Source organism: Hyaena hyaena, unplaced genomic scaffold, assembly GCF_003009895.1.
Source record: "Hyaena hyaena isolate Hyena2069 unplaced genomic scaffold, ASM300989v1 scaffold_25, whole genome shotgun sequence".
Lineage (NCBI taxonomy): Eukaryota > Metazoa > Chordata > Mammalia > Carnivora > Hyaenidae > Hyaena > Hyaena hyaena.
In genome coordinates, this window is record NW_024080657.1 from 2,439,238 (window position 1) to 2,453,307 (window position 14,070).

The 14,070-nt window shown below is 38.0% G+C and overlaps 1 protein-coding gene across 3 annotated transcripts in view; it reads left to right on the forward strand.

Annotated features, from left to right (window-relative positions):
• Positions 1 to 14,070, forward strand: part of RALGAPB (Ral GTPase activating protein non-catalytic subunit beta) — an 88,970-nt gene that overhangs the window by 32,071 nt on the left and 42,829 nt on the right. For all 3 annotated transcript variants that reach the window (XM_039227060.1, XM_039227062.1, XM_039227061.1), the window contains exons 8-15: positions 643 to 791; positions 921 to 1,137; positions 4,636 to 4,837; positions 7,859 to 8,026; positions 8,583 to 8,697; positions 9,221 to 9,368; positions 11,687 to 11,751; positions 13,110 to 13,239. In XM_039227060.1, the coding sequence (XP_039082991.1) occupies positions 643 to 791; positions 921 to 1,137; positions 4,636 to 4,837; positions 7,859 to 8,026; positions 8,583 to 8,697; positions 9,221 to 9,368; positions 11,687 to 11,751; positions 13,110 to 13,239 (1,194 nt within the window). The remainder of the gene's footprint in view (positions 1 to 642; positions 792 to 920; positions 1,138 to 4,635; positions 4,838 to 7,858; positions 8,027 to 8,582; positions 8,698 to 9,220; positions 9,369 to 11,686; positions 11,752 to 13,109; positions 13,240 to 14,070) is intronic.

The following is a 14,070-nucleotide window of genomic DNA, read 5'->3' on the forward strand; positions in this document are numbered from 1 at the left end:
TTTTTAACCAATGGAAATGTCATAATATTTAATATCTGTTGTTTTCTAAAACCTTTGTTATGTTCACTTGTTAATATGTTTCATAGGTAACAGTTCAAAGTAAGTTTGTGTGCCGCATACCAGCCCCAAATACCAGTGTTTAAATAAGGTAGTTTGTTTTCATGTATGTTTAGGCCAGGGCAGGTAGTGTAGGGCTGCTATAGTTGTTCCATCATTGGAAGGGACCCAAGGCCTTCAGTCTTACGACTCCCCATTCTCTGTGCACCCTTTCTTGGTCCATGATGGTTAGATGAGTTCAACCATCCTGTTCTGAATTAGGAAGGGAAGAGAGTCTACATTTGATTGGTCCTTCTAAGGGGCTTCCTTGGAAGACCTATCCAACAGTCACCCACTTCTCTACGGCCAGAACATAGCCACATCTTATTACAAAGCTTGAAAATATAGTTGTTTGTTTTGGGTAGCCATGTCCAGCTAATATTTGTGTTCCATAACTCAGGAAGAGAGAGTGTGAATGGATATTGGGAAGCACCTAGTGGTATCTGCTGTAGTCTGTCCTGAGCCTTCACTGATGTTGCTTGAGGAGGGTTTTTCCGACCACATGTGTGGAAGTATGAAGAATAACTGTTTGTCTTTTTTTAAAAGGCATTTCTAGACCCCGATCAGACAGTGCTCCTCCAACACCCGTGAATAGATTAAGTATGCCTCAGAGCACTGCTGTCAATACCACCCCACCACATAACCGGAGGCACCGGGCTGTTACTGTGAATAAGGCCACCATGAAGACAAGCACAGTAAGAGTTTTCATCTCTGTTATTATGCTGTGTAAATTTGACTTTTTAAGCTGCCGTCCATTTAAAAAAGTCCTGGTGTTTTCTCAAATTTTTCTTGAGTGTGGATATATTCTTACACTCCTGTAACAGGTTAGTACTGCTCACGCCTCGAAAGTTCAGCACCAGACATCCTCCACATCTCCTCTGTCAAGTCCCAATCAGACAAGCTCTGAACCCCGGCCACTGCCTGCCCCTCGGAGACCAAAGGTTAACAGCATCTTGAATCTCTTTGGATCATGGTTATTTGATGCAGCGTTTGTTCACTGTAAACTTCATAATGGGATAAACAGAGACAGCAGCATGACTGGTAAATATTGCTCAAGAAATATGTTATCACTTTTTTCTTTTCTTTTTTTTTTTCTTTTTAATCTTTCCTACCTGCAAGATTAATATGTATCTTAAAAAGCTTTCTGTCTCTGACCAAGCAGTGTCTTGTGTTTAACCCCTTCCAGCTGCAGTAACAGAATTTAGGAAGTTTTCCTACCTGTCCTTTTTATGTATGTTCTATAAGGTTTGGCTTTTGTCTGGTTTTATTAGACACACTCCAGGTTAGCCACTTTTTGTTGAATCAAATTCCTTTCAGTAGGTGGCCTGGAAGTTCCCTTCATGTCAGCCAGGGTAATAATATTGATAGAAAGAATTAAAGATTTTGACCAGAAATTTATTCACAAGAAGTGTTTTCTTAGATTCTGACAGCCATTCGCTTATTAGTACATATAAATGTCAGAAAATTTCTGCTTCATGAAAGACTCTGACTTCTCAGGTTTTAGTCGAGAGAACCTTATTTCAGGGCTTTCAAAAATCCCATTTGCTCTGGAACTAAATAAGACTGGTGGAGAATTAGTAACTCAACCCTGATATCCTCATTTAGATTTTATGACAAATGAAACTATTTAAATAAAATCTGATTTATTTTTGTCATCTTACCATTGTACTTGGAAGTCGTGGCATAGCCTGCGGGATGGGAGTGTGGGGAAGTGCAGAATGTACTGGATACATAGGATAGGTCTTACAGAGAACAGTAATAATCTATAGTTACTCTGTGCCCAGGCACTGTGTTATATGCACTAATGAGTGTATTGGTTGTTTGCTAAGAAAGCACTTTTCTAACTGGGGTGGGAAATAGTTTGAGAGAAAAGGATGCCTAATTTATGCATGCCTGGGGAGAATATTGGTTCCAAGGATTAAAACTAATATACTGACCATAAAGGTCTCTGCTTTCTCTCAGAAATGCATTCTTAACTATTATGAAACATCTCAGAACTAAGGTCTGTGTGAGCATTATACGTGTATAATTATTTTGGATGTTCTTAGAAATTTTTTAAATAATTTAAAAAGTTGTGACTATGAAGATATTTTCAGGAATATGATTTGAGATTGCATGTTTGAGTTTACAGATTCCTTTGTTTATTTTCTTCAAATTCAAACACTTTATATTCTGCCATTTCCATATTTTATTTATACGCTTGAAAGTAATGCTTACTTATGGATAAGTAAATGTACTTACTTATGATTAAATGAAAACTTCTAGAAAACCATTTTTGGCTTCTATTTTCTTATGTTCATGTGCCATATATTTTGAGTTTTCCGAATCATGTTTATATTTATTAATTTGTATTGTATTTTCTAGAACGAATCAGTCATATTTTTAATTTTGATTTTTATTAAAGTGCAATTTGTATACTGTAACTTTTGGGTATCAAGCTGTTGACACTAAAATCCCTGAATCCAGAATGGCTCAATCTCCTGCCTTCTTGGTTGGCTTGCTTAAAGGGAATATGCAGATCTTCTCACTCTCTAGAGGGTTTGTAACAGCGTTGCTCACCCTCTTGTGCCAAATGATAGACACCAGAATTCAGATCATGTGTGGGTAACAAATTGTTACTTTTAACATTTTCCTTGGTGTGGAAAAGATAGAAGCTCCTCTTCCCCTGTTGGCATTCAGAGATGAGAAAGGCTGTTACATGACCCAGGAGATAGGAGGTGTCCGGGTATTTCCCTGGATTCGAGTGCTACTGGGTTCTGCTCTTGAAGTCGTGGGGGTGGGAAGGTGGCGGTGGAGGATTTGGGAATACTAACACCGTTAGTCTGTTTCTAAGTACTGGCTGCCATCAAGGAATTCTGCCATGCAGTTCACCTCTAACTTAAAGTGTTTGCTTCTGTGAACTGGTTAGCTTTAGACTGATGTAACATTACACTGTAGTTTGTAAAAGTAACATTGAGCTGGGAAGGGTTAATGAACTAAAATTTTAATGCACGTTATTGGCAGTTCAAAACCTCAATTCTTTGTAGTTGTGTAATTTTCTTCGTTCATTGTTTTGCATGATACAAAAACCATAATTTTGGATCTGAATGCACAATTTCCTGTTTTTGAACTAGCTTGTGGTATCATAAAGCTTTTAATCTAACTAACTTAAAAAGCTAAAAAGCTTCTTAACTTACTGTAAAATTTCACCATCTTTAAAGTATTTTATAATTACTGCTGTCCTTTGATTTGTTTCCATTTATTTCTATTATCTTGCAGCATCTTTTATCCAAATTCTTCTTTCTTATAAATCTTGTAAGTAGGAACCAGAAGCTTCTCCTTAATTGCAGTCATGTTTTTATTTTTTTCATATTTCCATTAAAAAATTTGATTGTCATTGTCTCTTGTAGTTTTTGCACTTGGGAAGAAAAATACTTTTCTGTGTTTTGAATGGGGAAGATTGTTGGCAAAAGCAAATTAATCTGCCTGAATCAGTCCCATTATTTCTGTACACTAGTCTGGTCATGTCATGAATTCCAGGACTTTGCACTAACTGTGTTTTGGCTTTTTTTTTTTTTTTTAAAGCTTTAAGCTTATTTTTATACAGATTTAGTGTTTGATTTGTATGCATTCTGCATGTAGTGTTTCTCAATTGTATTATTGCTGGGTAGCTTATTCAGGACTAAAAATGGCTCATGGGAAGTTGCATAAAGATTTATGCTTGACTCTGCATTCTATTAAAATTATTATTACAAAATAATTTAAACATTTCATGTAGAGTGATGAAAGATTTCAGAGTGATTTTGAATACACTGTGAAATCTTTTGTTAAAAATAAAAGCAACTTTCAAAGGGCTTCTGTTTCAGTGACAACGAATGACCATGATAATCTTTCTTACCAACTCAATTTTCTGATTTATCAACCTCAAGTTAGCTGCTGTCTGTGGTTGTTAAAATTCATTCTCATTTTGCTTGGTTGGGCGATTCTTTGGTGTGTGTTTTGGAGTTGGGTGGGTGGTGGGAATGCTCTCTCTTACTCCCTACCCATTTCTTATCCTTACTTTGCCCTCTCCCTAAAATATACAAACTGGCATGGGCTTGCCCATTTAATTACAATGTCTGTCTGGGGTAATATGTAAATTGGAGTAGCTGGGTGTGTTTTTTTTGTTTTTTGTTTTTTTTTTTTAAATGTTTAAGCATCATTCTACAGGGAGAGGAAAAATCAGAATAACTAATAGAAAAGCCAAATTCTTTATTATGTATCTGAGCATCTGAGTACAGATATATACAAATGTACTCTGCTGATCAAAAGTTCAGTTGAAAAATGCTTCTAGTAGAATCTGTTAAACTGTTAATATCACTGTAAAATAATTGTTACTATTTTCAAAGAAGATTTCAGAGAGCCCCTTAAAAAAATTAAGACATAGTTGCCAAACAAGCATTATTGAATTCTATTTAAATAACTATTTAATGACACCAACACTTGATCTTTGTGTCCAGGGTCCCATGAGCCTATTTGCATATTGACTATTGTAATAACACCCTCCTTTTCTCTCCTCAGCCATTACAACACAAGCTAGCATGGAGTTTCGACGGAAAGGGTCACAAATGTCCACAGACACCATGGTTTCCAATCCTATGTTTGATGCAAGTGAATTTCCTGATAACTATGAAGCAGGAAGAGCTGAGGCTTGTGGGACACTGTGTAGGATTTTTTGTAGCAAGAAGACTGGAGAAGAGATTCTGCCAGCTTATTTATCCAGGTCTTAGAATTTTTTTTTGTTTATTTTTCCATTCATAAAGTTTTGAAAGTGAAAACTATTGTAGCATGGCATGGTAGGCTGAATTGATAAGTAAACGTTGGTCTGAAAAACTTGCCAATGTCTGTAAGTAATTGAAACTTCTGCTTGAAATTCTTCCATTTTGCCTGTCTCATCAAATTTGGTAAAGATAAGATGCTTTTTATTTTAGAAGCATTATTTATTTCATCATATTTGACTTTGATTAATCAGGGAGAGATTTGGAAGGATCACACTGATTAAGTAAACTTTCAGCACAGTGTTAGGCATTATGGATGGTCCAGAAATGTTAGCTGTAAATCCGGCCTCTGAAGAGCTTATTCTCAAGTGAGCAAAGAAAGCCATGGAGACAAGTGACAATGATCCAAAAGTAATAGGAAGTTGGTAGGAGAGAGGCAGAGATAAAGTGCTGTGGGCATTCCGAGGAAGAAGCAGTATATACTTACCCCAGGGGTTCAGGAAAGAGTTACAGAGGATGGGATGATTGTGCTAGACTTAACAAGGACGGGTAGTATTTAGAGTATGTTAACAGGTTGGGTAGGGTCTCTTACATCTGTGACTTCAACCATCTCTGTGAATAGCTCTGCCAGCCATTCAGTTGCGCAGACCAAAAGCTTAGAGTCCTTTTACACTCTTCTCCCTCTGTATCTTTAGATGGTGAACCAACTCCTGCCTTTCTGCTACTTAACCCTCTTTCTAATCCCTCCACTCTGTCCTAACCATGACACTTCAGACCTTGTCACTTTTTCCTAAATTAACTTGTGGTGGCCTCCTATTTTTCTTGACTCTATTTTGCTTTCCTCAGCTGCTCTTTCACCTAGCTGCTAAAGTGGTCAACAAGAGCATTCAGGTGTCTTTTTGTACCTGCTAGATTCTCAGGAGAGAGGATTAAACTGAATCAGAGGGAACTAAGTGCAGAATCATATAGGCCTGAAACAGGTGGTACATACAGAGAACTGATCAGGGGTATCTTAATAATAGCTCTTGGCTTTTTTTTTTTTTTTTTTAGTGTGTATTTTTGAGAGGGAGAGAGACAGAGTAGAAGTGGGAGAGAGGCAAAGAGAGAGGGAGACACAGAATCTGAAGCAGGCTTCCGGCTCTCACCTATCAGTACAGAGCCTGATGTGGGGCTTGAACTCATGAACCATGTGCTAAAGTCAGACATTTGACTGACAGAGCCACCCAGACACCCCAGGCTCTTGGCTTTAAGTAACGAGAAACCCCTCTGCTGATCAAAGTGTGATATAAGCAACATAGGAACATATTATGAGAAATTGTGCCATTTAATACATTCTAAGGTCAAGACATGCAACAGCGCCTCACAAAGGGCAGGGACCAAGAACTAGAAAGTGTTCAAGGAACAAAACAACTTTCTTCCTGGTTCTCTGCCTTCTTGGTCTCCCAGAACTTCTTCTGTCTTCTCTTCTCTGCAGATTATTTTCTTATGTTTCAGTGTGCTTCTGAATTTCCAAATTCTGTGGCTTTGTTCTAGGTGACCAGGAGGGCCAGTTAGCATCTCTGAAGCCTAATTTCAGATTCCTGGGAAAAAGGATCTGATCAATCAGGTGTCTACCTCTGGTCTAGTCAGCTACAACTGTGAGGGTGGGTCACATGGAGTGCTGGAGTCATCCCTTGTGATGGGGCCACAGTCTCAGGAGGGAGACTGGGTTGGGGAGATACCCTGAACAGTAATAATAGTGATAAGGTAGAAGAAGGCTGTGATCATGAGCTTTCTGTCTGGCCCATAAGACTGGATAGATGGTCGTATGACCAACTGAAAGGACAGATTTGTGAGAGGGCACATGATGAACTTAGTTATGAATCTGTTGAGTTTGAGATGCTGTGGGATATTAATCAACAAATTATTAAGTTCCTGTTATGTGCTAGATACTGTGCATAGGAAATACTGGAGTAATCAGTACATGTTGTTAGTAACGAGTATGACCTGCCTTTAGGTATCCACACACTTGGCTAACAGATCTGGACTCAGTTGAGAGGCATGGGCTAGGGACTGATTTGATTATATTCTGTGGCTTAAAACTAGACTAGTACGAGAGAGAACTTAGAGAGTGGATGGAGCTTGGCAGCCTGATGGACGCCAGCATAGGAGGCAGGCGGAGTAAGAGAGTCTGTTAGAGGAAACGGCTACAGCAGTCAGAGAAGGAAAAGAAGAAAGGAGTATATTAAAGTGTTGAGTACTTTAAAAAGGCAGAGTAAGTTAAGACTTAGACACGTCTTTTGGATTTAGCACTTGGGACGCTGTATGGTTTTAACTGAGTTCTCGGAAGAGAAGCTAGACTGAAATGTGTTGAGTAGTGACCAGGAGATAAGAGAGTTGTTTCCAAAGAGTTTTGTGGAGAAAAGTACCTCACGGTAGTAGAGTTTACCAATATAGTTGCTCTTGAATTATAGAAGATTGAATACCTGGTTGATTGGGGGTTAGAGGAGGGGACTAAAAGAAGGTAAACGCAGGTATATTCCTAAAAGGAGTCATTCCTGACTCCCTTCTGTGTCATGGTGAGTGAAGGGCTGAATGAGGAGATTTCTTTCTTTCATTGTCCCCCCAGAAAAGATGGGGAAGGGAAGAAAGACACAATGCACACTTTTCTCTTTTTCTTTAGGAATTGGAAGATGTAAAACTTTACTGACATGGAATTCAGTTCACTAATTCCTCCAGTTTATTAATAATTACTGTAGCCATTTGTTTTATTTTGGTTGCTTCATTTGCAGGCACCCGTAACTTTGAGTTGCAAGGCTTAAAACTTCAAGAAGGTGTAAGAGACGTGAATTTTTTTTTTTCATTAGGAAAGATATTTTGGTTCTTAGTATATTTGCTTTTGAATTGTTCTAACTCCAGTAATACCTTTTAAGGATAGCAGTAGTGAAGAGTAGAAATAGACTTTCAGATGACTATGTAGAAAATATTAATAATTATGAATATAATTGATCAGCAGTTTGTTTAAAATTTTTTTCTTGCTTTCCTAGATTTTACATGCTTTTAATTCAAGGTTTGCAGATAAATGATTATGTGTGCCATCCTGTCTTGGCCAGCGTTATTCTAAACTCCCCTCCTTTGTTCTGCTGTGACTTGAAAGGGATTGATGTTGTGGTTCCTTACTTTATTTCAGCTCTTGAAACCATTTTGCCTGACAGGTAAGCTATCATTCTGTACTATCATGTCACTTGTTGGGTTTGACCTGGTTTGTTTTGGTGCTTCCTCCCCAGTTTCCTAATTTATCCTTTGCTGTTGTCTTCATAGCCCAAAGGAACTCAGGTCACATTACATGGGCACAGAACATCCAGATACACCTCATCCCTGAATTCATTCAGTTCTAATTTGTTCGTGGGCATGTTGAATTCTTTTTGGCCTGGTCTGGAGGGCTAAGAACAACCCCAGCCCAGAGGTTCCTACTTTTATAGAGTAGGTCATACATTTAAAATCAGTCAGTCAGATTCTAGTTTAATTCTGTAACAGTTTAACATAGAAATTCACACACAGGCATACGCACACACACACACACACACACACGTGCGCACGCACACTACAGAAAATAAACTCAGTAGAAAGTAGTTACTGCATCCTTTATGAAGCCAAACCCAGTGCTTTTATTGTGAAAAAATTGACCTAATGTATATTTGGCAATAGCTAAAAACATACTTTGGTTTGGAAATACCAATAGCTTTTTTTTTCCTTTTTCTTTTTTGGCAGAGAACTCTCAAAATTCAAAAGCTATGTAAATCCAACAGAATTGAGAAGATCTTCCATTAACATCCTACTTTCTTTGTTGCCCCTCCCTCATCATTTTGGCACAGTCAAATCTGAGGTAATGTTTTATTAAAGTTTTTTATATTCTGCATTCTATTTTGTGTGCTTATTCAAGTCAAATTGTATTTAAAAATGGAACATGAGCTTTTTAAGACTTTTCTCAGGGGCGCCTGATTGGCTCAGTCAGTGGAGCATGCATCTCTTGATCTGGGGTTGTGAGTTAGAGCCTCACATTGGATGAAGAGATTACCTAAAAAAATAAAATAATGAAATCTTAAAAAAAAAACAACCCAACTTAGATTATTTTAGTTGAATTGACAAAGCTGGTCTGTGGTGGTATTTCTTTTGTTAGTCAATCAGCATGCCTGGTCTACCATTTCAGGTGGTGATGGGCTAGTGACAGCTGCTAACACATGTGGTGTGAGTTAGTGTCAGAATTAGCACAGCAGCTCATATATTAATCAGATTGAAAACCTTGCTTGTTAGACTGATCTCATTGTCCACTGTCCACTGTAGCAGTTGCCACATGGGCATAGTGTACCACAACAGTCGATGTTGAATATTATTTTTTTCTTCCCTAGGTGGTCCTGGAAGGAAAGTTTAGTAACGATGACAGCTCTTCATATGATAAACCAATAACTTTTTTGTCCCTGAAGTTGAGACTTGTGAATATACTAATAGGTGCCTTGCAAACGGAAACGGACCCCAACAACACTCAAATGATACTAGGTTTGTGTTCACAAAAATTTTTTAAGTGAACCCAGTCATGCTGAGATTGCAGGGGTCAGTGATAGGAAGCTAAGCCTAATACAGCTCTTCTGAATACTTGTTCTGAATCAGAGTTAGAATTGTTTGCTTTTATTTGTGAAAACGTTTAAAGGAGAGAGATGAGGGAAGGGGAAAGGATTACAGTTGTCTTAGTGGGTCATTTTTGCTTAGTTTTATTGGTGTTATTTTTCTCTTTCTCTCTTGCCTTTCCTCTCTCCACCGCTCTCCTTTTCCCACCTTCCTCCCTTGTTTCTCTTCTCTTCCCTTCCCTCCCTTCTTACATCTGTGTTTTCCTCTTCCTCTTACCCATTATGTCTATGTGGAGTTGGGTGTAATTCTGGAAGCCATGTAAGAACCCTGCCAGGAAGAAACTGAGGAGTAGTTGTTGCTGTGCTTCCTTCCTTTTTCCTTAATGTTTTCTTTTGGTTCACTTATCATACTGATTCTCTTTTAAATGGCCTCTCATCATTATGGCCACTGACATATTATAAGTGCTCATTATTTTCCAACTTGATTACTACAGCTGTCTCTGTCTTTCATCAAAGCCAAGAGCATGGTCCTAAGAACAGGAATTCTGAGAACAATACTAAAGAACTGATGGCATGGCTTTTATTCTTGAGCAAGTCTTATTGCAGAAATTAGAATACCCTCACAAAGTGTCAGATAATAGAAGGCAGAGCTGATTACGTGTCTTGTTCAGTGTCTTCAGTGTTGAGCGAAGAAATCAAAAGAGCAAGGAAGACTTCAGAGGGGAAAGTGGGAGTTAAATTTGATCTTGTAGGGCAGAATTTAAATAGGCAGAAATGCGGTTAGGATTTCATTTCAGGAGAGGAAGTGTCATGACCAAAGAATTGGTTATTGCAGTAGTAATTGGAGTGAGTGTTCAGGATGTGTAGTATGTCTTGCAGTGAGAAAGTGGAATAAATAGGAAAGAATAAACTGTTTCCTTTTGGAAAAGTGTTGAAAGAACAGAGGTTAAATCTCTATGAGAGGGCCTCCAAGTTGTACTATTTTAGGTTATTCAAATAACATATCACTTGAAATCAGAGCATTTTCTTCAGAGTTGATATTTAGTTTTGCCTTAACCAACCCTTGTTCTGAAGAGCTCCCTATGTATATTTCAAGGAGAGTCCATTGTCACTCTTGCCATAGATTGGCAAAACTCTGTCTGTCCTCCCTCTATCCATGGGGACAAGAGAACTCTTGCACTGGTATGAGCAGCAGTGTGTTAGGCTCACCATCTTGTTTCTGTCCTAGCTTTTCTAGAGCTGTAGGTTCTCTGATAGTAAATACATGCAGCTTGCCTTCAGAATGTGTAGCCATGGTCAAGCCCTGAACCATGTGGCTTTAATCTTTCTAAAAAAGGCAGTTTGGTATATGTATATATGTATATACATACACACACACACACACACAATGGAGTATTGCTTGGCAATCAAAAAGAATGAACTCTTGCTATTTGCAACAACATGGAACTAGAGGGTATTATGCTAAGCAAAATTAGCCAGTCAGAGAAAGACAAATATATGACTTCACTTCACTCCTATGTGGAATCTAAGATACAAAACAGATGAACACAGGGAGAGGGAAGCAAAAAAACCCATAAAAATAGGGAGGGGGACAAAACATAAGAGACTCTTAAATATAGAAAACAAACTGAGGGTTGCTGGAGGGGTTATAGGTGGAGAGATGGGCTAAATGGGCAAGGGGACTTGAGGAAGACACTTGTTGGGATGAGCACTGGTTGTTATACGTAGGGGATGAATCACTGGAATCTACTCCTGAAATCATTATTGCACTATATGTTAACTTGGATGTAAATTAAAAAATTAAAAAGCAGTCTGGTCAGAAACATATAGCTGTGATTTTTATTTTGTTGTTTTTCTTTTATTTCTAAAAGAACAGAATCTGGTTTTAAAGTATTCTATATTTGGGGCGCCTGGGTGGCTTAGTCGGTCAAGCGTCCAACTTTTGCTTAGGTCATGATCTCGCGGTTCGTGGGTTCGAGCCCCGCGTCGGGCTCTGTGCTGACTGCCAGCTCAGAGCCTGGAGCCTATTTCAGAATCTGTATCTCCCTCTCTCTCTGACCCTCCCCCTGTTCACGCTGTCTCTCTCCTAGAAATAAATAAAAATATAAAAAAAAATAATAATAATAAAGTATTCTATATTTTTCTTAGTTTATATTACCCTTGAAATTGAGATGTTTACATAGTCAGCTAAAATCATATTCTTGTCATATATTTAAATGCACTTAAAAGAATTTTTTTTTTCTGTTATAGGGGCAATGTTAAATATTGTTCAAGATTCAGCACTTTTAGAAGCCATTGGTTGCCAAATGGAGATGGTAAGAAGCATACCACGTGTAATCCATCTGAGAATATCAACATCTGATTTTATGTAAATTGCATTCCAAAATGTCTTTCTTTGTGATTTTTAAAGACATTTGTAAATTCAGCTCATTGATTCTGAAGGATCCTATTTTAAAATATGTATTTTGAGGTTTTTTACCTTTTAGTGCTTCCTCAACCATTAGGTCCCTGAGAGATTCTGCATGAGAGAAATTTCAGATAGTCACAGTCTTTATTCCTGGACAGTGTCTACTTGAAGCTCTTGACTTCTTTTGCTTTGCTGGTGAACTGGCTTGAATAATCTTGGATAAGCCCCCTATACTCTTGTTCCTTCTATGCCTAGTAGATCTAATGCTGGCTGGAAACAGGTATTGAGTTTGTTCTTTTCCATCTCACCAGCTCTTTTTTTTTGTAAGTTTATTTATTTTGAGAGAGAGAGAGGGTGGCACAAGTGAGCGGGGGAGGGCCAGAGAGTGGGAGAGAGACTCCCAAATACACTCTGTGCTGTGAGCCTAAAGACAGTGAGTTGGTGACCTGAGCCAGAATTAAGAAATGGACACTTAACTGACTGAGCCACCCAGGTACCCCTCATCAGCTCTTTTACACCAAAGTTTGAAGGACCCCCAAAGCACCAATACTTCCAAATTTAAAAAGTTTCCCAGAGACTCCCACTGCCCCCTACTTCTGGCTTCAGGATATATGATCCCCATACCTGGAGTAGAGACAGGAGAGTAGAGGGATTAATAGAGTATACTGGAATGAGATGGGTATATGTAGGATGGGTGATCAAATTATTATTAAGGAAATTATATTCATATCCCACAAGGTAGCTAATAATAACCAACTGATCTGGATATAATGAATTTTGCTTATATGGGGGAAAATGAGAGTCTCTGTGCATGTAGAAGTACTAACCGTAATATTTCATTGTTCGTGTTCTATGATGTAACTACATTTGAAAGTTACTGTTGTTTATTTGTGTTTTGTTTTTTTAAGATTGTATACCTGTTCTGAGATTTTGCTTAGGAGGCACTAGGTTTTTTTTTTTTTTTTTTTAAAGATCCAGAGTTATTAGCTAGTAAAAATCTAGAGAAGATGAGAAAGGTCCTGAGCTGACCCTTTGTAAACAGCAGCAAAGAAGACTCCAGAATGAGCAGCCATAATCATCAAACCGTTCATACCCTTCAGTAGATGATGTCTTTGCAAAAACACAATAGTTTTACTCCCTTGTCAGTTTTTATCAGTTTTTGCTACTTAAATGCTGTTCCATTTTATCAACATGGCTTTTCATGACTGTCAACTTGTCAACTTTGGATGTAGACCTCAAATATTTGACTCATTTTTATTTGACTAGGGTGGTGGAGAAAATAACCTGAAGAGTCATAGTCGCACTAATAGTGGTATTAGTTCAGCAAGTGGTGGAAGCACAGAGCCCACAACTCCTGACAGTGAAAGACCTGCTCAGGCCCTCCTAAGGGATTATGGTAAGCCATGTTTGGTTTTTTTGAAATCCAAATTTTATTGAATAACTTTTAACGCCCAGATATATAAAAACCAAAATCTTTTTAAACAAAATTTTAATGTTCATGATTTTTTATGTATTAAGTATAATAGACTATTAGTCTAAGAGTTCTTTATTATTTTATTTTATTTTTAAATTTTATTTTAGAGAGAGAGAGTGTGTGTGTGTGAGGGGGAGAGGGGCCAAGGGAGAGAGAGAAATTTAAACAGGCTCCATGCTCACTGCGAAGCCTGATGTGGGGCTTGATCATGACCTGAGCTGAAATCAAGAGTTGGATGCTCCACTGCCTGAGCCACCCAGGTGCCCCTAAAAGATTTTTAAAAAGAAAGCATATCTTTTAAAATTAGCTCTATAGCTTTTAGTAGCTAGTTTTGAGTAGTTTATTAGATTTTGTAAATGATTATGGTGGGTTGTCAGGAAACATTTCTGGATTCTGTACCAGGTGTTGGTAATATGAAATCAAATAGGATGTGCTCTAATGCCAGTCAGCGAGCACATCAATTATTGCCATGTGAAAAGGGGAGTGATGAAATAAACATTAGATGGGAACCCAGAGGAGAGTGTCTTTGTGTTTAAAACCTATATATCTTACTATAACTGATTAGATTTTTCGGTCACGTATTTTAAGCAAGAGTAAGGAAACATTTGCTAGCTGAGCATTCTGGCAGTTTTATGGGTTCTGTGAATTGTGGATGCCTTTGTGTTTTTATACATAATTATTCATATTGTATTGAATCTCTGAGTGCCAGTCTGACTTGACTGGAATGAAATCTAGATCCTTAGACGTGAATTT